The sequence below is a fragment of the Schistocerca cancellata genome, chromosome 7 (assembly GCF_023864275.1).
Source record: "Schistocerca cancellata isolate TAMUIC-IGC-003103 chromosome 7, iqSchCanc2.1, whole genome shotgun sequence".
Lineage (NCBI taxonomy): Eukaryota > Metazoa > Arthropoda > Insecta > Orthoptera > Acrididae > Schistocerca > Schistocerca cancellata.
Window position 1 is genome coordinate 340,145,624 of NC_064632.1, and position 24,957 is coordinate 340,170,580.

At 40.0% G+C, this 24,957-nt stretch overlaps 1 protein-coding gene across 1 annotated transcript in view; it reads left to right on the top strand.

Moving 5' to 3' along the window:
- The window catches only part of LOC126091843 (uncharacterized), a 443,987-nt gene that overhangs the window by 37,942 nt on the left and 381,088 nt on the right, over nucleotides 1–24,957 (top strand). Inside the window, exons 3-5 of the mRNA XM_049907099.1 lie at nucleotides 9,997–10,064; nucleotides 11,722–11,780; nucleotides 21,421–21,593. Coding sequence (XP_049763056.1) covers nucleotides 9,997–10,064; nucleotides 11,722–11,780; nucleotides 21,421–21,593 — 300 coding nt within the window. The remainder of the gene's footprint in view (nucleotides 1–9,996; nucleotides 10,065–11,721; nucleotides 11,781–21,420; nucleotides 21,594–24,957) is intronic.

Here is a 24,957-nt window from a genome sequence, read left to right on the forward strand (position 1 = left end):
GGATGAGGAAGAACAGTACAAAAGTTCTACACACATCAAAAAAAGTTTTGCATCACCCCATTTCCCAGAACTCCTGAAGATAGACGCTGACTGTGGATATTGTATCACAGACACAGTCCCCTTGACTGTTCAGAGATGTCACTAAACCCGCCCAAATATGCAAATAACCATGCATGAGCAGCGCCCATTAGATGTAGGAGGTTCGACAGCCGACCAGTTCCAATCATTCCACCAGGAAGGAGGTACATGGCCAGTGCTGTTTGTAGTTCAACCATGCCTAGACGGTCAATACCGCGGTTCGGTCGCGTCCGCATTGTTACTTTGTGCCAGGAAGGGCTCTCAACAAGGGAAGTGTCCAGGCGTCTCGGAGTGAACCAAAGCGATGTTGTTCGGACATGGAGGAGATACAGAGAGACAGAAACTGTCAATGGCACGCCTCGCTCAGGCCGCTCAAGGGCTACTACTGCAGTGGATGACCCCCACCTACGGATTATGGCTCGGACGAACCCTGACAGGAACGCCACCATGTTGAATACTGCTTTTCGTGCAGCCAAAGGACGTCCTGTTACGGCTCAAACTGTGCGCAATAGGCTGCATGATGCGCAACCTCACTCCCAACGTCCATGGCGAGGTCCATCTTTGCAACCATGACACCATGCAGGGTGGTACAGATGGGTCCAACAACATGCCGAATGGACCGCTCAGGATTGGCATCACGTTCTCTTCACCGGCGAGTATCACATATGCCTTCAACCAGACAATCCTCAGAGACGTGTCTGCAGGCAGGCTGAAAGCTTTAGACACACTGTCCAGTGAGTGCAGCAAGATGAAGGTTCCCTGATGTTTTGGAGTGGCATTATGTGGGGCCGACGTTCACCGCTGGTGGTCATGGAAGGTGCTATAACAGTTGTATGATACGTGAGTGCCATCCTCCGACTGATAGTGCACCCATATCGGCAGCATATTGTCGAGGCATTCGTTTTCATGGACGACAATTTGCACCCCCATCTTGCACATCTTGTGAATGACTTCCTTCAGGATAACTACATCGGTCGACTAGAGTGGCCAGCATGTTCTCCAGACATGAACCCTATCGAATATGCCTGGGATAGACTGAAAAGGGCTGTTTACAGACAACATGACTCACCAACCACTCTGAGGGATCTACAACGAATCGCCATTGGGAAGTGGGACAATCTGGCCAACAGTGCCTTGATGAACTTGTGGATAGTATGCCAAGACGAATACAGGCATGCATCAATACAAGAGGACGTGCTACTGGTTACTAGAGGTACTGGTGTGTACAGGACTCTGGACCACCACCTCTGGAGGTCTCAATGTATGTTGGTACAACATGCAGTGTGTGGTTTTCAGGAGCAATAAAAAGGGCGGAAGTGATGTTTATGTTGATCTCTATTCCAATTTTCTGTACAGGTTCCGGAACTTTCGGAACCGAGGTGATGCAAAACTTTTTTTGGTGTATGTATAAGCTACTCTTGAGCGCGCTCCTCTCGTGCGCGTAGGCTTGTGTGAGGCCTTGCTTTGTCATGGAGAAGAAAAATTTCGTTTTCATTTTTGTGGTGACGAACGCGCTGAAGTCATTTCTTCAATTTCCTGAGGGTGGCACAGTACACTTCCGAGTTGATCGTTGCACCGTGAAGGAAGAGTCTCGGAAGACCGTCGCCATAACTTTACCGGCTGAGGGTGCAGCTTTGAACATTTTCCTCGGAGGAGAGGTGGTGTGGCGCCAATGCATGGATTGCCGTTTTGTTTCCGGTTCAAAGTGATGAACCAATGTTTCTTCTCTGTGACGATGTTTGACAAAAAATTGGCACCATCAGCCGAGTAACGCGCAAGGAGTACCGTAGAGATGGTACCTCGTTGATCTTTATAGTCTTTTGTTTGGTAGCTAGGATCGCAGAGGGCACATATCTTTTGCTACTCCAACTGGTGGATGAATGTGCCAGCACTACCAACGGAGATATCCAATTGGGCAGCGGGGTGTTTGACTGTGATCCGTCGATCACCTCGAGTGAGAGTGTTCGTAAGTTCCAACACTGAAGGAATCACAGCTGTGTGCTGCCAGCCGGAACGTGGAAGATCGCATTGGTTTGCGCGATCTTGTTGCCTTGATGACAGATACGTCGTCCAACGACTCACTGTGCTTTTGTTCATTGACAGGTCTCCGTAGACATTCTGCAAGCGTCTATGAATATCTTTGATGCTCTGGTTTTCCGCTGAAAGAAACCCAGTGACAGCTCTCTGCTCTGATCGCACCTCCATTACAGACGCCATTTTGAAGGCTGCTTATATCGCCTTCATGAAAATATAAAGATTGAAGCGACAATATTCCACGAAGGCCCACAGCAAATTCCTCGTTTTTTCAACCGAAATTGGCCGAGAACAGAAGTGTTGCATTACTTATCGAACGCCCTTCATATATAGCAGTTGAGAAATGAAAATCTTTGGAAATGCCGTATTGGATTTCGACATAATTGTTTTTGTATTATAACTTGCGTGTTATGACAGTATGCCATTTCGGCGCAACGATGTTGTGAACATGGCAGAAATGTCTATGAACAGATAACAAGAATGATCGTCTGAACCACATCCACATTAGTTGAGGAATTTGCGTAGGTAATGGGGTATGGGGTACGGAATGCTGATATAAGTAGTTTCAATGTTCGCTAGCAAATATAGATAGAGTTGTCTCCACATCTCTGTCCCATACACAATCGTGAACTGATAACAGCTTTTGCCTGTCGTCTGTCATTTTAGGGTCTCCTGAAGCCCTTTTAATCAGACTGAAATGCATTCTTTGCAACAATTTGCGTTTCTCATTTTTCTGCCAAAGCAATTACACGGGTTTTTCTATTCTGCATGCACTATTTGTGGAGTGCATGTACGAATACTGAATTTCACTACTTAGGCATGAAGGTCACGTACTATTACCTAAATACAGCTGGAGGACATATAGAATGGATGTTGTACCAAGTATGAATCAGCAAACAAGTGTAATTAATTGAAATACAACACAAGACTTTATGATTTGTCCGCGTATTAACTACATATTTTTTTCCGAAGCTGAGTACCGTGTAACCTTCAAGTGAGACGCAGTCGATAAATGTTCTGGACAAGTACAGGTCATTTTGCCGTCATTTCCCATTGAGCTTCGGCTGAAACTAGCTTCTCCCCAACCGAAGGCGGCAAACATTTTCAGGTCACTTGCCAGTGCATGCGCTGTCGTGATGCAACCGATCACAACGCCCAGACACACAGACTTTGGACGACGGTCAGTGGAATTTAAATTAATTTTTTTTTTCTTCGATCAAATCGGGCAACGTTCCCACATCGTAAACATGGACTGTGATATTTTTTTAAAGGTTGAAACAGGAAAGAAGCAGTGTGTGGCATCTTGAAGATGAGAAATACAACAAAAGGAATAAATCTCGGAATCTGTGGTCTGAAATCTCTACCTTATTGAGAACAAGAGGTTCCGAACAACTTTAAAGTTTAATAATAATTAATTTAAACATTGCCTTATACACGCTATAGTCACATTAATGTGACCACAGACTATGTTCGACGTCAACGTGCAATAATGAGCACAGACGTCAAGCGGCAGCGCTAGCGATGGAGGGTATATTTATTTGAAGTCCAAAAGAGCATGATCATTAGCTTTCGGGCCAAGGATGGAGGTATTTACGAAATGGCCAAGTTTGTAAAATGCTTGCGTGCCGCCGTGGTTAAAATACACCGTGCATGGAAAGATGACACTATCCAAAACCGGCTTCGAGGCAACTGTGGTGCACCACGAGCCACAGATGACAGAGGTGAACGACGGCTGCAGATATATATATATATATATATATATATATATATATATATAGAGAGAGAGAGAGAGAGAGAGAGAGAGAGAGAGAGAGAGAGAGAGAGAGAGAGAGAGGTGAACAGATGTGCAACTGTTGAGCAACTGACCGCCCCAGGCGCTACCAACAGATTATCCTCGATGATTGTTCGACAAAGGGTTTGGCGTAGGGGTCTCAGCAGGAGGAGCCTGGTTCATGCACCGATGCTGACTGCCGTTCAACAGTGGCGAAGGCTGGAGTTTGCACGCCAATACCCCAACTGGACATTCACTGAGTGGTGAAAGATGGCCTTTTCAGATGAATCACGTTTTAGAATCCATCGGCGTGAAAAGTCTGAAAGCAAACAAACTGCAACAATCGTCGGAATGGTCCAGACTGGAGGAGGGAGCACTATGGTCTGGCAAATGTTTTCATGTCATTTGCGAAGTGATTTCGTGATTCTGGAAGGCCCACTGGGTCACCACAAGTATGCATCTATTCTTGTTTTTCCTCAACATGATGGCAGCTACCAGCAGAACAATGCAATGTTTCACAGCACTCGCAGTATATGACCGTGTTTCGGAGACCACCAGAATAAATTGACTGTACTCCCTTGGCCACAAGACTCCCTGATTTAAACCCAATCGAGAATCTGTAAGACCACCTCGATAGGGCTATTCGCATCATGGATCTTCAGCCGAGGGAACTAGCACAGGGCACGGGAGTTGGAATGGCTCCACATCTTTGTTGGTACCTTCCAGGAACTCAGTGACTCTCCTACATACGTCCTCACGGCAAAACGTGCTTATTCAGGCTTTTGACAGATAGTCTCATTAATGTTACTGGACTGTGTATTACTTTATGCATGATCTGTGGCTTTCTATCCAGTTTCAGCCTCATGGTTATACTTAATGCAGCGTGTCACCTGCAACAGAGGAAAAATCTGTATGAGAGATGATAAGCCTAGACTATAACCTCTAAAAATAGTGTTTTCAAGTAAGGAAGGTGACGTTTGTCAATTTTCATGCTTAAAGTTACTGTATTGGAGTTTTTTTTTAGGGTTGTGGTAGATAGCCATTAGCTGTCTACGAATTATTATTACCTGATTAATGCCGTTTTTATGCCAGCACGGCGGTGGTTATGTTATATGAGGTAGTTTGCAAAAGTGGTTTATGTGTTTAAGCTTTTCAGTGCTTTTCTGATTCTAAAATTTATGTTTGTCTTTCACGCATATGCTGAATGACAGTCATTGAAGGTTAATGTGCGTTTTTCTGAATTGATTTTAAGTGGTGTAGAGTGTTAGTAACCTTGCTTTTCGTTATCACCACGAATCATATCTAGTACGTAATAACTCGTTTCTCTCTTCGTCGCAAATGTTCGTAAAACTTGTCTGGTTGTTCCAGTAACTGAGGAAAGAATACACGGTACTCACAATGTTCTTTCCCAAACAAATATAGTTCATTCACACGTATTCGGCATCGTTTTAACCGCAAAAGCAACAATACAGCACACCTCACCAAGCTGTCGGCCGATGTAAGCGCGCGTCGTCTGCCGACCGTTGTCGGTGCCACACTGATCGCTGGCGAACATGTATCGAAAACAAAAGATACACTACTGGCCACTAAAATTGCTACACCAAGAAGAAATGCAGATGATAAACAGGTATTCATTGGACAAATATATTATACTAGAACGGACATGTGATTACATTTTCACGCAATTTGGATGCATATATCCTGAGAAATCAGTACCCAGAACAACCACCTCTGGCCGTAATAACGGCCTTGATACGCCTGGGCATTGAGTCAAACAGAGCTTGGATGGCGTGTACAGGTACAGCTGCCCATGCAGCTCCAACACGATACCACAGTTCATCAAGAGTAGTGACTGGCGTATTGTGACGAACCAGTTGCTCGGCCACCATTGACCAGACGTTTTCAATTGGTGAGAGATCTGGACAATGTGCTGGCAAGGGCAGTAGTCGGACATTTTCTGTATCCATAAAGGCCCGTACAGGACCTGAAACATGCGGTCGTTCATTATCCTGCTGAAATGTAGGGTTTCGTAGGGATAGAATGAAGGGTAGAGCCACGGGTCGTAACACATCTGAAATGTAACGTCCACTGTTCAAGGTGCCGTCAGTGCGAACAAGAGGTGACCGAGACCTGTAACCAATGGCACCCCATACCATCACGCTGGGTGATACGCCAGTATGGCGATGACGAATACACGCTTCCATTGTGCGTTCACCACGATGTCGCCAAATACGGATGCGACGATCATGATGCTGTAAACAGAACCTGGATTCATCCGAAAAAATGACGTTTCGCCATTCGTGCACCCAGGTTCGTCGGTGAGTACACCATCGCAGACGCTCCTGTCTGTGATGCAGCGTCAAGGGTAACCGCAGCCATGGTCTCCGAGCTGATAGTCCATGCTGCTGCAAACGTCGTCGAACTGTTCGTGCAGATGGTTATTGTCTTGTAAACGTCCCCATCTGTTGACTGAGTGATCGAGACGTGGCTGCACGATCCGTTACAGCCATGCGGATAAGATGCCTTTCATCTCGACTGCTACTGGTACGAGGCCGTTGGGATCCAGCACGGCGTTCCGTATTACCCTCCTGAACCCACCGATTCCATATTCTGCTAACAGTCATTGGATTTCGACCAACGCGAGCAGCAGTGTCGCGATACGATAAACCGCAATCACGATAGGCTACAACAATCCGACCTTTATCAAAGTCGGAAACGGGATGGCACGCATTTCTCCTCCTTACACGAGGCATCACAGCAACGTTTGACCAGGCAACGCCGGTCAGCTGCTGTTTGTGTGTGAGAAATCGATTGGAAACTTTCCTCATGTCAGCACGTTGTAGGTGTCGCCACCGGCGCCAACCTTGTGTGATGCTCTGAAAAGCTAATCATTTGCATAGCACAGCATCTACTTCCTGTCGGTTAAATTTCGCATCTGTAGCACGTCATCATCGTGGTGTAGCAATTTTAATGGCCAGTAGTGTATTAGTTTCAAATCCTCAGTTTCGAGGTCTGTATGTCGAGTGATAAGATGCCTTAGTTTTGTCGAATAAAACATACTCGAATATCATCTTCAGTATGTGAGAAAAATCTCAAGTAATACGAGTAGGCCTATATTCAGTTTGTCGAGTGAGAGTAATTACAGATAATTAGATAGAATTTGCTTCATAAATAATACACAAATTTGTTGCTACAATCACAGTGTGCAGTGCAAACGTTGCATCTCGAAGTCACACATCTTTCATTTAACTGCATAATAGGTGGCAAGAATAAGAGTTTGTGGCTTTTTTTTTTAAAAAAAAAAAGTTAGCTGTTATACTTGTCGAAGCTCTTGGTTCGGTATTTGATTCATTTTTGTTCTCGAGAACAGACTTCTCGATTCTCTTTAGTTCTTGTTTCTGTCTATCTCTAGACAGCTACGTTGTTATATGTTCCATACGATTCATCAGACGGAGAAGCTCGTGTCACCTACAGTTTATCTGCAAAGTGAAGATTCCACTGGAGTTCAGAGCGATCAACGATCGATCGCTGCGATTTGCCCGCCTATATGCAATCTGCAGCTAGATCGCACGACCTGGCGATGGCCAGTTGCAGTTCGTTGCACGTGTAGTGAGAATGAAATACATTTTTGTCACAAAATGGTTATCAGTCCAGGTGAACATAAAGCGTACTAATCTCGTAAATATCCCGATGTTTGATGACATATGGAGATATTAGGTTGGTGTACAAGTTCATAGCGTTTTTCCATAAGTTTAATAAACAGAACAGATTCACATAAAGAGGCTTTAGTCGTCAATAAAACACTCTCCTTCACTATTCAGTATAATTTTCCAGCGCCGGGGTAACTTTTCTGTTCAGCAACTGTAGAAATCACGTGGTTTTGAGGTGAAGATCTCGTCGAGCCATGTTCGGAGCGCATCTTCATCCGGAAAGGAAATTCCTTCGAGGCTGTTCGAAAGAGTGCAAAGAAGGTGAAAATCTGAGGGTGCAAAATCAGGTGACTAAAGTGAATGTGGAATAACTTCCCAACATAACTCTTGTATATTGTTTTTTGTCAGCCTAGCAGAATGCGATCGGGCGTTATCGTGGAGTAGTATCGCTTCACGCAGTCTTCCTGGTCGTTGTTCTTGGACTACGTCTGCAAGAGGTCTCGTCGACAATACATGTTAGCAGTGATGATCACATTGCGGAAGCAATTCACAGGACACCACACGGTCACTGTTCCGCCAGATGCATAACATTATCTTTTTTGGACGTGCGCAGATCTTTGTACGATGAGTTGCTAATTTGTTTGGCCTTTCTTTTCCTTATGTTAGCATAAAGACACTTTTTCTCGTCACTCATAACGGTACAGGATCGAAATGGTCGCCGTTGTTCACGAACCAACTAATGACGAGCAAGCCGAGATGCACATATATCCACCCGCTGATTTTTCTGATTTTGACTTTAGAATATGTGGTACCCACATATTCGATTTTTGAGCTCCCGCATTCCATGAAAATGTCGCACAATGGTGGAATGATCACAGTTCATCACATTTGCCAGATCTCTATTACACTGACGTGGATCAGTGTGGATTAATGCGTTTAAACGATCTTAATCAAACCCTGGTGGTCTTCCTGAACGTGCAGAGTCACTAGTGTCCAAACGAGCCTCCTTAAAACGAAAAAACCATTTTCTTGCCGTGCGCAGTCAAGTGGCATTAGCCCTGTGTATGGTGCTAATGTTTCTGACTGCCTCCACTGCTGTCACCTCCCTAGTGAACTCAAACAACGTCGGAAATGTTTAGATTTCTTCACTTGGGACTCCATTTTCTAGCGTCCATAGCTATACTCACCATCTCCAAATGACAAAATGTAAACTCTAATAGCAACAGTGAACTATAAAAAAATGACTATCGATAAATGAACCCCTAGCAACCGGAATACCAACATGCAAGATAAACACTCGCCGGCCAAAGTGGCCGAGCGGTTCTAGGCGCTTCAGTCTGGAACCGCGCAACCGCTACGGTCGCAGGTTCGAATACTGCCTCGGGCATGGATGTTTGTGATGTCCTTAGGTTAGTTAGGTTTAAGTAGTTCTAAGTTCTAAGGGACTAATGACCTCAGCTGTTAAGCACCATAGTGCTTAGAGCCATTTGAACCATTTTGATAAACAGTCTATGAATTTATGAACCAGCCTAATAACATTAGATTTACAGTATTGTGAACAAACTGCAGGTAATCTACAGGTCATCATGAAAAAAAATGGTTTGCAATTAAATATGCTCACCGTACCTTACCTGCTAACGTGTTGCTCAGAAAGTGTTAATGGATCATTTTTCCGAACCTCTCTTGTTCTACTTTTCTGATCAGTTCTTCAGCCCGCTGTCATTTGAAAGTACAACAACAAAACTGCTGAAAAACACTGTGGTGTTGGAAAATACATCCTCACAACCAGACAACTGCGTAGGACGCTCCCAATACCCTCAGTTGAAAAATCATCACTAGAGTCCATTGACAAAGAGTAAGTACGGAAAATAAATGAATGAGAACGGAAGACAATGGCCATAGTCTAAAACTATAGAACATTTTCGCGTACTGATTGTTGCAGATAAACGTCATTCGTAGCACCATTTTTCGAAATAGCAGTCTTAAAACTACCAACGCAGCTCACTGAATTGAGTGAAATGTTATACTTAGCAATGATTGACGGAGTCTAGATGATTGTAGCATTACTGGAAAGTGCCGGATGATTTAGGCTTCTATTTCCTTTGGAATACCGTACCGGTGGTGGTTCGTTCGATATGACTAGGTATTATTTCTTCCATTATTGTTGTATAACAGAGTCAATATCCATGTGAAAAGCGTTACATTATTGTGACTGTACCTATTCCCACGCTCCCACATTTACACCATTAGAAGCACCACAGTGTATACAGAAATTCGATAAGAACAAACATTTATACTGAAGTTACGTGCATACAAGACAGACACTCTTTTAACTGTATTGCTGTATGTCAATAGTGAAAAAAAATTTTATCGTTATATAACTGATAGAAGTGATCGTAATAAATAGTTATGACAACATTGTAACATGATGCACCCTTCTCATTGAATTAATGAATTTAATAGGTGCAGTTCTACTGGCCATCTTTATTCTCATCACTAATGCTGAAGCTAACGTACCGAAGTGCCCCATGGTGAGTATGTAGTTTGTAATTACTGAATAAATTATTTAGTTATTTAGGTTTATACTTACTATAGTTAAAGTAACGAATATTAAGTTTGCGAGAGGAATCAAAAGTTATAGCAAATGGGATTACAACCATGATGAAGAATAAGAGAACTGAAAATTATATCTATTCCAGCAAAATAATACAGGCAAAGATAGAACAATCACCCCCTCTGAACTGATCCTGAGGCTTCATGAAAACAATCTGTTGATTATCATCCAACAGTCCAAAGATGTCTGGGAGGCCCAAGAGTTGGATAGTAGAGCAGAACAGTGTCACAGCCCAGCTCATGAAGTACTGGATGGTAACATTGTTGACGAATTGCCAGAATTGGTAGTCCCAAGAATGCTATTATGAATATAAATGCCTGTGTTTATTAATTGCTGTGCCTGATAACTCACTTCCCTCTGTACAACAGCTTGGAAGAATACTCGTGTTTAGAGACTCTTAGCATTTGAGATTTACTAGAAAATATGTTAATGTATGCTAGAACAAATTGTTTTCTTTCTACAATAATTGAACAAAATCAAGTACTTTTCACTTAACTTTCTCATAGAAGATACACTAGCATGGCAGGAGCTGAGAGCTGAAGAATAAGTAGAATCTCTTACCTTCACTGCTGGGGTTAGTACCAATGTCAAAGACAACAGTGTCTCATGCAACAGTAATATTGTCACCAGACTAATAAATTGAAATCAGGGGAAGTTACCACCAACAATGTCATCTGCAATCATTCTGTGAAACAACAAAGAAAATGTGTTCAGAAACTGAACAGTAAGGTCTACATCTATATCCATACTCTGCAGACCATCAGAAGGTGCATGTCAGAGGTTATATCCCATTGTATCAGTTATTAGGGGTTCTTCTCATGTCATTCATGCATGGAGTCTGGTGAGAATCATTGTTTGAATGCCTCTGTGTGTGCTGTACTTATTCTAATCTTGGCCACACAGGAGGTTATAATATGTTCCTGGACTCATCATTTAAAACTGCTTCTTGAAACTTTGTTAGTAGACTTTCTTGGAATAGTTTACATCTATCTTCAAGAGTCTGCCAGTTCAATTTCTTCAACACCATTGTAACACTCTCCCACAGGTCAAACAAACCCATGACAATTTGTGCTGCCCTTCTCTATATATATTCAATATCCCCTGTTACTTCTGTTTGGTAAGGTGATACCTTAATTTAGAGAAAATGAGATAAAGATTCAGTTATGACTTCATTAGTGCTGAAATGTGGTTGCTGTGTATTCAAGAAACTATGGAAGGTTAATGGAGAACACAGGCAATTTGAGGACCAGTCCTGATTTCAGTGCCAATTCATTGTTGCTGCGTCGTATCCCTTAATTATTAATTTGCTAGACTGATGTGTATTACCAAGTTATAACCATCTTTTCTATCCCATTTGTGAAATATAAATGATAAAGTTTGTTGTTGCCATGGGGATGCAAAGAAACTAACTGTAGTTGATACACTGCCAGTACAGTTTAGTGATGGATTTATACTTTTTTCTGTTCTCTGACAATACTGTATGGTGTGAAGAGCAGAAAGAAAAATTAAATTTAAAATTGGGTATTTTATTTTGGTACAGGTTCTAATTTCAGCCTGATGTGTTTATTCTTAAGGTCCAAAATGAGCAACTGCCATGTGATGGAACATCATCTTCTGGAGCAGTCATTAACTTGTAAGTGAAATTTGTATTCATCTCTGTTCTTGTTACAAATAAAGCAAAGTATTATATTTAGGTAAGAACACAATGCGCAATAGAGGGGATAGTCTTGTATATTTGCCAGTCAATGACTGATTGCCTCTACTATTTGATGAATTGTTACCTCTACTCCTAAATTATTTACATTTGACCAGAACTTTTGGCAGAAAATTGTTGTGGGGATTTCTTTCTCTTCTACTTTTTTCTGAATGGTTTCTCTTTTAGTAAATGCAGAAAAACCTTCATGAAAGTATAGCTCCGTTTTTGGTTCCAGTACTTACTCAAAATTTCAACACGTGTATTGCCACCTACTTGCATTTAAAAATCTTTGTGTAACCACACTCCTTGAAAGTGCTGGGACAGATTATGTAGAGAAGAGAGAAAGATAAGTTGAACTGCAAGAGGGTTGGCAGCACAGTGATATTAAGAGAGATTAAAGCAGTAAGAACTTTGTGTCTGTTACAAGAATACTTATGGAAAGGTACTGAAAACATGGGACAACTTCACAATTATTCTTAGATGTAGTTTAAAACTGTTGGTATTGTCTCACGTAAGATCTGTAAGTTGTTTTGGAATATACTAATGACAATTTTTTTGCTACAGCTCTGTAGCAATATCCAGATAAAAAAGGGCGTGTTTTATCACCAATTCTGTTGATCATAGTTATGAATCTAGTCACGAGATTTAAAATGAAACTGGATGTAAGGTTTATTCCCTTGTATTTGGAAACCTGTGCTGTTATAAGAGTAACATGTGGAGAATCAGAAGAGTCAGTACAGGAGATTCTTGCTATAGTGAACAAAATAATAATGATAATAATAATACAGCTGTAAATCAGCAAATTTAAACATTAGGAAATACCATCCACAGAGAAGGAAATGATTCGGACAGCTTTCTGGAAGAGGCCAGACTGAAATAATTCTCAAAACTCAAATATTTTGGGAATACTATATTAAAAGATAACATTTTAAGACAGGAAATCCTCAATAGAAACTAAAAGGTGTCAAACATTACCAATCAAGTTATAAAATCTTCGTGGAACATGAAATTAAGATGCAAAAATGGCAGTAATGATGAATATCTAAATTCTACTAATCCTTATGTAGTTGTGAACCAAAAACATATAGCTTCTTAGCGAGAAAAATAAAACCAAGCAGAAGATATGATGTTCAGCAGGACAATGTGTCCTGTGACTTGCAAGGATAAAAGGAGACATAAAGCAAATTGTTGTGAAAAAGTTAGCATGAAAGAGCATGTTTTAAATGCAATAACCAGATGTAAACCCCAGTCAAAGCACTACATACTTTCATACTGTAGACTGTTTTAAGGTTAAGGAGAATGTTTCTTTTCTTAAGAAATTTTACAAGTCATCTGTTAGTAAATACTGTGCAGTTTCCTTGCAGCAGTTTTTTTTCAGAAATAGTAGGACATTTCATGAATCAACAAGTCTATGAACATTTCACTTATAACACAACTGTGACTAACTGTTAGTACGGTTTTAAAACAAACTCATCAGTGTGGAAAGCTATAGAAAATGTCATGTCACCTCATTTATTTCCAGAATAATTTTTCCCTGGTGCTCTAGTTAGACATGCCTGTTTCTAGGAAATTAATAGTTATACAGACATAACTTATATTTTAAGCACAACCGTTCACTGGCTTGTTAGCTGTAGCTTAGAAGATCTGCGCTGCACGGGGTAACCGCGCCGTCTGCGGCATCTTGCCACGGATTGCATGGCTCCCCCATCGAAGGTTCGAGTCCTCCCTCAGGCATGGGTGTGTGTGTTCTCCTTAGTGTAAGTTGGTTTAAATTAGATTAAATAGTGTGTAAACCTAGGGACCAGTGAGCTCAGCAGTTTGGTCCCATAAGTACTTACCACAAATTTACAAACTTAGAAGATCTGTGAGACTAATGTTAGTGAGAAAGTTGCAGCTCTCAAACTGGACCTCCCCTACAATACCGCCCTACCTCCCCCCCCCCCCCCCCACCTCCCCCCACCCAACCCGCCATGCTGTTCATGCAGATAGGGGCCAAGTTACTTTACTTCTAAATGTTTCAGGAGGTGTGTCTTACAACCGGCCTAGTTCTACCAATTCTTTGTGCTTTGTGCTTTGTACTTCCATAGTAACTTTAAATACACTGAAGAGTCAAAAGAAACTGGTACACCTGCGTAATATCATGTAGGTCCCCACAAACATGCAGAAGTGCCACAACACAATGAGGCATGGACTCCACAAATGTCTGAAGTAGTGCTGGAGGGAATTGACACCGTGAATCCTGCAGGGCTGTCCATAAATCCTTAAGAATATTAGGAGCTGGCGATCTCTTCTGAACAGCACATTGCAAGGCATCCCAGATATGATTAATAATGTTCATGTCTTGGGAGTTTGGTAGCCGTCAGAAGTGTTTAAACTCGGAAGAGTGTTCCTGGAGCCACTCTGTAGAAATTCTGGACTTGTGGGGTGTAGCATTGTCCTGCTGGAATTGCCCATGGAATGTACAATGTAGAATGTAGTTTATTTGTCTCATAATGTAGAGTTACAAATCAAAGATTTTTGTACTAGAGACATGTCAAATTACTTTAGAAAAGTGAGTGACTGATCAAGTCAAAAGCTTTGGTCAAATCACAAAAAATACCTGTGACCTTCTTACCCTTGTCTAAAGTAGAGCTTATTTTTTCAGTAAATTCCCTGATAGCATTTTTCCTCTTTTGAAATGCAAATTGATTTTTGACTATGATATCATTTTCTATGAGAAAGTTTTCAAGATGTTTTGCAAGAATCCTTTCTACCACCTTAGCAAAAACTGGCAGCAGAGACGTAGGATGGTAATTTCCCATTTCAATGAACATGAATGGATACAGGTGATCAGACAGGATGCTTACATATGTGTCTCCTGTCAGAGTCATATCTAGGCATATAAGGGGTCCCATATCACTCCAACTGCACACACCCCACACCATTATAGAGCCTCCACCAGCTTGAACAGTCCCCTGCTGACATCCAGGGTCCAGGGATTCATGAGGTTGTCGCTGTACCCACACATGTCCCTCTGCTTAATATAATTTGAAACAAGACTCACCTGATTAGGCAACATGTTTCCAGCCATCAACAGTTCAGGCAAGGTGTTAAGCTTTATGTTGTGCAGTCATCAAGGGTACATGAGTGGTCCTTCGACTCCAAAACCCCATATTGATGATGTTTCATTGAATGTTTCGCACTCTGAAACTTCTTGACAGCCCAGCAATGAAATCTGCAACAATTTGCAGAAGGGTTGTACTTCTGTCACAATGAATGATTCTCTTTAGTTGTCTTTGTTCTTGGAGGATCCTTTTCAAGTCACTGCGGTGTTGGAGATTTGATGTTTTTTCAGACTTCTGATGTTCATGGTACACAAGTGAAATTGTTGTATGGGAAAATCCCCACTTCATCATACCTCAGATATGCTGTGTCCCATCGCTTGACTGTAACACCACAGTCAAACTCACTTAAATCCTGATAACCTGCCATTGTAGTAGCAGTAACTGATCTAACAACTGTGCTAGACACTTGTTGTCTTATATAGGCATTGCCAACTGCAGCACTGTATTCTGCGTGTCTACATATCTCCGTATTTGAACACGCATGCCTATACCACTTTCTTTGGTGCTTCAGTGTAACTTAGTCTAATGGAACACAGAGAAAATAACCTTAGAATAGTCAGTCATTGGCTTAAAGGTAACCAGTTTGCCATAAATGATGATAAAAACTGAGGATGTAACTTTGAGGCTAAGTAATTATCCTGCCACAAACTTCATCCATCATTAAATTGATGAGTTTAAACTTGGATTCTAAATTCATGGGGTATCATTCACAAAGTCTAGATGTATTAAACTATCAAGAGTAATATAACTGTTAAGCAAATTTGGAATAAATATGAGTGAAAAATTTTGCTTGGCTTGTACTATGCATTTTTTCATAGTTATATAACATAATGCATACTGGTATGGGGTAGCTTGTGGCAGAAGAAGCCAATCAGATGCATTCCAGGTCTTTTAAAAACAATGTATCCTATAGACCATGTTAAAAAAATGCAAATAAGTGCATGTAACACCTATGCACTGAGGACTCCGTACAAACTTAATTATGTGTAGAGATAGTTAATCCATTTTGACAATTTCTTCCTGTTATCAATATTGATACTTACAAACAATCAAAATATGCGACATAAATGGCTATATCATTTGATTGCATTGATGTAGAAGCTTAAATATTTTACACCATAAAGGAACAATAGACCTTAGTATGTAGCATAAATTTCAACTTATACGTTAACTCTTTCCGGAGAAAAAGGGATCTTAACAGATGGGTAGATGGACTGCTAACAAATAACAAAAAAAATTTTTTTCACACAATACAATTACAAATTAAGAATTTTGAATGATTCACTTTACTTGTACTGTAAATTTCATAATGACACGTCATTGGGCAGTACTCTATAGGTTTTAGTGAGTGAGTTTGCGGTTGTATCAAAATATGTGACTTAAATGGCCATATCACTTGATTTTACCGACACAGAAACTTAAATTTTTACACTGCAAGTATACTGTTACTTTAGTTTCCGACAAATTTTAAACCAATACTTTTACTGGTTCCTGAGAAGAAGGAGTCTTAACAGACAGACAGTCAGAAAAAAATGAAAAAAAAAAAAAGATATTTTTTGTGTGATATAATTACAGATTAACAATTTTCTGATTTTTTTCCTTTACTGGTATAGTGAAACCTTGCTTCTTGCCTAATTTCATAATTTTGGTCAACACAAAGTTCACCATGCACTTGATGAGTAAGTTTGTGAGTAACAAAATATGTGACATAAATGACCATAGCTTTCGATTGCATTGACTTAGAAGCTTACATTTATTACACTGCCAAGAAACCATAGACCTTGGTATGTGCGACATAAATTTAAAATTAATATGTGCACCCATTCCTGAGAAGAAGGAATTGTAACAGATGGATGGAAAGACAGGTGAATAACAAATGACAAAAAAAAAGTTTTTTTGTGTGATATAAATTAAAAATTTTCAGATATTTTTCCTTTAGTTGTTGTGTGAAACCTTGCTTCTTGTGAAATTTTGATTCCAGGTCAATGGGAAGTACACTATAGGTTTTGTTGAGTGAGTTTGCAATCCTTAAGATATGTGACACAAAGGGCCATATCTTTTGCTTTCATTGGCTTCTCGGCTTCAATTTTTTGCGCCAACAAGGGACCATAGACCTTGGTATGTTGCATATATTTCATTTTGTTACCTCTACCCATTCCTGAGAAAAAGAATTTTTAACAGTCAGACAGGCAGACAGACAATCTGATTGACAACAAAGTGATCCTATAAAAGTTCTGTTTTCTCCAATTGAGGTGTGAAAACCCATAAAACTATGTCTTGGACAGTTCTCTCAATATTTGCATTTAGTTGCCTTCTATATACAAAAGAAAATCAACAAACGACAAATTAAGAAGGTCGTTTCATCAAGCTAATACACAACATAATCAAATAGTTGACCAGCCCTCTATTAGATGTAGTGAAATTCAAATTAATTAAAATTACAACCCCAGCAAATAACAAAACTTATATTATTAAACTTATTCACACATTGTGAAGTCATTTGATCTCAGCTGTACTAGATATTGATATACAATCTTTTAGTGACACATGAAAATTTGCTTCTGACTGAGACATGAACTTGGATTTCTGCTTATTGCAGGTGGTCACTGTAACTACTTTGGCTATCCATCCGTGCTCCCCAGACTGATATAAATCTCTACATACCACACTGTCCAGGGAGCATGCACAGATAGCTGAAATGGTTGAGGCAACTGCTTGCAAAACAGGAAATCTGGGTTGAAGTGCCAGTCTGGCACACAGTTTCATGTATCAGTAATAGATTGTATATTGACGATTAGTGCAACTGACATCAAGTGAACTCACAATATACGGATAAGTTTCATAATATTTAATACAGCTGTGAAATGTCAGCAAAATCTGAAGAAACAGACATTGTAAATTAAAATTAAAAAATTTTTCTTATTGTGCGTTTACAGTATACGAGGAAGAAACACGATAAAATTTGTAGATTGTCTGGAAATATATGGGGTGTGAAATTTATTAGAAAGAGCTGCTGTCTCAGACAACAATGACTCCAATCCAGCTGGGCGTCAAGTTGAACTGAGTGTAGGTAATAGATATGCGTATGTCGTTTCCTGCTGCTTCAGCTCTGCAGGAATTCATCAATCATAGTGGCAGGTGAATGATGACATATCAGTCTTTCAGTAACCCATTACCACATGTTTTCAATGAGTGGAAGATCTAGAAAATGCGCTGGTCAGGACAACAGTCAGACACCCTCTGTAGTGAGATAGGTCAGGACAGCATGGTCAACATGGGTCTTGCATTATGTTGTTGAAAGGTAATATTATGGGGACTTCAAAAATAGGGCACAACCACTGGCCTTAAAATGTCACAAATTTAAAACCTGCTGTACAGCCAGAACTGATCATATTGTGTACCCAATGACATCACATACCATCAAAGAAGTTGCTGAGCCCATGCCTGATCACAATGAGGAATGCAGTTTGGCAAAGTTCATTCTTCTAATAGCCTCAACACAATGACTTTTTCATTGTTATGCTGTACACAGAATCAAGACTTGTCAGTAAAGAAAACATGGTGCTACTGAAGTGTCCAGTTCTGTTGTTGAACACATCACTGCTCAGGCACCTCTCTTTGCTGCTGTGTCAAAGGCAGTCACAACAATAGTCAGTCTGATGACAGTCTGTGGTGTTCCAGGTAAACACTTGTCTTGCTGCAAACAAACTCATTTTCTGACTCATAGTGTGACAAATGGCCGTACAGTCCTGCATGGTAAAGCAAACGATGTGTCTGTCCTTACGGATGCTAACCACATGGGGCTGATGAGTTACTGCATGATGTGGAGTATGGGCCTCCTCAACACATTGATTCCATATACACTTGACAGTCGTAGGATGTCAACCAACTTAAGCAGCAATACATTACAATCATAAACCTCTGTCTTGCTTGGATGCAATCATGCCACCATCGAATTCACACTTGTGGTGGTGACATTTCTCCTTTTTACATGAAACAAAACATTATCTTCTCACACACAAACAATACTCAAACACAATTTCTGAATGAGAAATTTGGTGTGTAATCCTTCCCTATATAAAGAATGTAGATGCAGTCACGCCCACCTATTTGGTGTCATTGTGCTGAAGTGCTAATCATTTTCGTATCCAAGCTACAACTCTTCATGCCATGTTCACATCTTTTGCATGCCTTCTACATGGCAGTGGAAATTGTAATGACCAGCAAGGTAGTTAAAAAACTCTAAGAATTAAAGTTCTCAGTGCACAGCCATCTCAGTCACATACTTCCCTAGTAAGGAATTTTAGTAATTTTATACAGAATTGATGAAAAAAAGGCATTTCATTTTCATACAATAAGGAATTCACCTACCCCCACGAACCATGGACCTTGTCATTGGTGGGGAGGCTTGCGTGCCTCAGCAATACAGATGGCCGTACCATAGGTGCAACCACAATGGAGGAGTATCTGTTGAGAGGCCAGACAAACATGTGGTTCCCAAAGAGGGGCAGCAGCCTTTTCAGTAGTTGCAGGGGCAACAGTCTGGATGATTGACTGATCTGGCCTTGCAACACTAACCAAAACGGCCTTGCTGTGCTGGTACTGTGAATGACTGAAAGCAAGGGGAAACTACAGCCTTAATTTTTCCCGAGGGCATGCAGCTTTACTAAGAAATTCATTAACTTTACAAAGAAGGACTTTACATTTTCACTCTTACAGTTTATAAATTTTGTATATTGATATGTAGTGTCTGTTCTGTTTGACATGTCCTACAGCTCTAGGAACTTTCAGTGTGGCTGTACCCTATCTTCCAAACCACTGCAGGACTTAGCGAATACTACAAGCAGTGGGGCCGATGGTAGGGGGTGCTATATGCACATGAAAAGCTGAGAATTTTGTTTGGACAGGAAGCAAGTCTATATGGCACAGATGGTTAAAGCAGCCATTCTAGTGAAGGGGGGCATCTGGATTCGAGTCCTGGTGCTCCACAAATTTTCAACCTTCACGACCAATTTATTCCAATGCCTGCAGTCAGCTGAAGTCTTGCTTTCTTGTTAGTTTCCTTACAGCTGCTGTACCACCAGTGGTGACTGTTCTGCTGAACATGTCTGACAATGTACACCATGGATGCACCATATCTTCTGAACTCATGTAGGACTTAGTGAATAATATGAGCAGTGGGGTTAATGGAAGTGGGTGCTACTTGCACGTGACAAATATTATTATGTTTTATAATCATCTAGCTTATAATGTGATTTGTTCTTATTATTTTGTTTACTGTGTTCCATTACTCTTTACTTCTTACAAATTGTAATGTCACTGATAGCGTGTAATATCCTCAAAGATGGGTACATAATTAAATTGAAATGAATAAATGAAATGCATGAGGTGAGCATAAATATACTTTTAGAAAAACGTGAAAGTTGAAGACCAGTAGGAAGATCAGGCAAATGCTGGAAAGGATGAGTGATTGCAGGAGCAGAAAGGAGATGCCTAAGGTGGAAACAAGCCTAGAGACAACAAATGTATGGAGGTAATAAGACATAGGGAGCACTTGTAGATTACATCCAGGGAAGAAATTTAAAATGGATGGTGAGTAAGATAAATTTGCAGTAGCAGTGAGACACAATTTCCATTACATTAAATCCCATGTAATACTGTATTCAGTTGCTAGTTCATCACAGCAGAACATTGCAAGCATAGCCCATGGAACAAGAAGATAATTATCTACAGTGTTTCTGCTGATTACTGATTTGTTAATTTTGATGGCAATCATTTTATATCAGGGAGATTTTCCCTGAATCCATTACTTTTTTGTGCTGAAATGAAAGTTCTGTGCTTTTTGGAACAGTTACTTTTGCAGAATATAAAGCAGTCTTTGACTGCATTTCCCTTTTTTTTTTTTTTTTGGGTTTCAACCTATATGATCATTGTCATAAAAGAAAAGAAAATTGTTATCACACACTGTTTTGTATTCCACAAGTTTTATACATGGGTCACCATGTCTGTCACCGTGATTGTCGCATTTCAATAGTTATTTTTGTTGACTGACCAACATTTTAATTTGGTCTGTATAGTCGATAGTAGAAATAAAATACGGGCAAAACACCAATTGTTGTGAGGAGACTTAATTTACTTTGTTTAGTTGTAGGGTTTAATAAAGTTAGTATAATTGTTTTAAAACCAGTATTTTGTGTAAAATATGTAATAACACATAATGAGATTACTAAACTTTAAAGTTCAGAAATTTGTCTTAGTTACTGAACAAAAATTCTATCTTATACACTAATTATCAGTCACTTTTCCTCTTAATTATACTGTTTTTATATCTGTTAGTCAATTCTAATTATTTTTATTTATCAATTATCAGACCAGCTGCCTATATGGCTTGTGAGGATTAATGTAAGTTTAAACAAATTTCTTTGGAAAAATTGATCCTATAGAATAATTTACTTTTTATTTTACTCTTACAGGTGTGGCATCTGTGTCTCAGGTTCTACTGGGAGACCTCCAGACACAGATATTGATACATGTGGCGTCTGCAAGGGTGGTAATCGTTGTGTGGGTTGTGATGGTCATCCAGGCTCTGAGCTAAAATTGGATGGTTGTGGGCATTGCCTACCCACAGATGATATAAATTTTAACAGTATGTTTAATATATGTACTTAAACTTCCTTAATTTGCATTTCTTAAATGATGTTTATTATTATTATTATTATTATTATTGTTATAACATATAATTCCCAGCTGCATCAATGGGCTCTTCCTTTAGCCATTGAGACTGTCAGAGCTGAGTCCCAACATCTAGGGGAAGGTTGCCTTTTTCAGCCTGGAGATGATGGGCTGGGCTTCCAGTAATTCTAAATGGTTTGTGGTTGGGCGCCTACTAGACTGGCTTAAGGACAATGATTTTCCTTGATGTATTTTCCACCAGCTCTTGGAAAGAAACTTTTGAAAATCCCTGATAAGAAACAGTACCTTACAGAGAACTTCTATGAATTGGATCGAATCAGAAACTGACCTTTGAAAGTGCATACATTTTTCTCCTGAGGCTGGATGGGGTGGTTTTGGAGCTCATGAAACAGGTAATCAGTGGTGGGGAGCCATTGTGGGAGAGGGGGGGGGGGATGACTAGTAGGTCCTGTAGGGTAGAAATAATGTTTCAGGATTATTGAGTGCATCATGTTGGAAGTGAATGGTCATCAGTGATCAATAAAGTTGTTTGGAAAGCTTTGAAAGAGCTCACATGTGTGTTCTCATGTGCAAGTGCAGTGTGTAGCTTGGTCATTTTCCAGTTGTCTTGGTAGACATTGGAGTTTAGTAGGTCACATACTCATTAGGAAGAGCCTGCATAGCAGAGTGTGCAGCATGTAGGTGTTGTTTAATGACTGATGCAGACTTGGCAAGATTTAACAGGAGATGATAAATTTTATTTGTTCCTGTGGAAAAGGTTTACTGTGTTTTATGTGTATCCTGTTCCTTTTTGGCTTTAAACTGTTATCCTGTTTCATTTATGGAGTAGCTAATTGGTGAGAGTTGTTGGAGACAAAGTGTAGATGGTGTAGTCACTGTTTTTGGTATTCGTTTTCCAATCTAGCAGTCAGTCCTGTGAGTATTTTGAGAATAGTTGGATTGTTATGGGGCATTTATTAGTGATGTAAGAGTTGTGGCAGTTCCAAATTCTAACCCAATCTCATGGACAAATTGAGTCTCATGATCCTTTTTATTAGACTGATTTAATGGTGTGCCAGTGTAGGAGATTAATTCAGGTCAATTGAGTAAATCTGTAGAACAGCATGCTGAATTTTTTACTACATTTATATGGCACAGAGTGTATGGGTTCTGGCCACAGATGTGAGTGGAACTTCCCACAATTTCACGGAAGCTCCGAGGAAGAAGCAAAAGGAATGTTTCACTTGCAAACACCTATCAGGATTGGAACTGCCACACAGAGATTCATCTTCATTGCCTGAAAGAATCAACTGTTGCAACAGGATATAGAAAATCTACTAAGATAAATCATACAGTTCAGTTTTGAGGATTCTTTGGACAGCATTGCCTTTTTTTCCCTTATTTTGGCTGTTTTTACTTTAGTACTGTAGACTGCTGGAATCTGTGTCACGTGTCTACTGCTTAAAGGAGAAAGAGAGGTGGGAGTGGGCTAAGGAAAGGAAACAGGCCTTGGAAGTTCAGGAAAGAATAATAAATAGGGAGGCAAGGAAATAGATGCACAGAAGGAAGTAAACTTACAGGAGGTTATGCAGATGAAATGGGCTCACAGCACAGTTGTTGGTACAGTTGGATGTAGATAGGAAAGAAAGGGAGGCAGAAAAGGAAGCACAAGAAGCTAAGAGGGCATAGGACAAGGCCAATGGGGAAGAGAGAGAGAGAGAGAGAGAGAGAGAGAAGAGGCATGTGAGAGAATGTAAGAGGAAGGAACATAAGGAAGAAAGAAAGGAATGACTGTACACTGTATCCAAGCAGTCCAGGTTAGGATAGGATGCATGTTAAAAGGAACTGAAGAAACATGTAGGATTGGATAGAGAAGAATTAGAAGATGAAAATTCAACATTACTGGATAAGGAAGATGATCATGACCAAGCCTCAAATGTTGATGATCTTTCCCTAAATAATCTGGAGAATGATAGTGTTTTATCTGCACTAAAAATTTAGGAACTTCTGTGTCTTGTCTCTAATACTAAATATTTGCATATTGGGAACAGAAAGCTTCACCTGAATCAGAAAAGGACACCAAGAAATTTTTATGGTATCATTTACCCAGTTGTCAAATATGGGAAGTGTCTGTGAGAATGTTTTGTTACATAAGAAAACTGGAGAAACGAAATGTAGAAAATCAATGGAACAGGCTAAAGTTTTTCCATATATTGAGGGGGCAAAGGAATACACACTAAATGTAGTGAGGTGGTAGAATTTAAATTTGGCGAGGATACAGAGAATGAGCGCCATCATGCACAGTCGTGGGCACCAGCGTAATTTGCTCAATTTTGTAAATGGGCTCATTAGTGTCATAGGCACTGTACAAGAGTCACAGCTGAAAGTGATTGCAAAGAAAAGAAAAAGCCATAGGAGAACCACTTTATCTTCGGGGCTCCATTGACTGAAGAAATAACAGACTGAAAATCCAAATCTCCCCCCCATCCCCCAATGCCCTTCCTGATCTCCACACTATGCCATGTGCTGCATCCTCGCCGAACCTCTCAGTTATCCCAATAACTGTTTATAACTGTTTTTAATGTGCACTGAATATGCTATGGTGACAGGAAATTGGAGCAGTGAAAAAGAGCAGTGATAATATTAGTGATAAGTGCTGATAAACATTCACTACATTGATAAGCAAATGAAATATTCAAGTGTCTAATTAAATTAATTTGAATTAAGAGTATTGGTACATGATTTTGGTGGCTTACTAATGACTGTGTACATACTGATGAGCATTCTTTATTTTTTATACTGCATTGTTTACATCAACAATATTATTCGGAAGATTACATGGGATCAGTGTTAATTTTTGTGCACAATAATATATCAGAATTGTTTGCTCTAGTTATTTATGCTTTCTTTTATATTGTTTGTTACTGTCAGAAGCAGTTTATCTTACAGTGAAAGTGAAGTAGATAGTTATTGTGAGTTTATATGGGTAGAGGTTATACTTGACAACCAGAATAAATTAGTAATTGATTTCTTTTACCAACCTCCTTACGCAGATGAGTGAATTGATGACAGAGTCAAATAAAACTTGTGTCTCATACAGTGATTACTTCAATCTAACCTCAATATGTTGGCAAAAATATGCATTTAAAGTCAGTGGTAAGCATAACACATGGTCTGAAATTATACTAAATGGTTTATCCAAAAATTATTTTGAACAATTAGTTCTGGAGCCCATTTGAAGTGTAAAAGATTGCAAAAACATATTTGACCTATAAGCAACAAATAATCCTGAGCAAATCAGGAGCATCATGACAGATACAGGAATTAATGACCACATG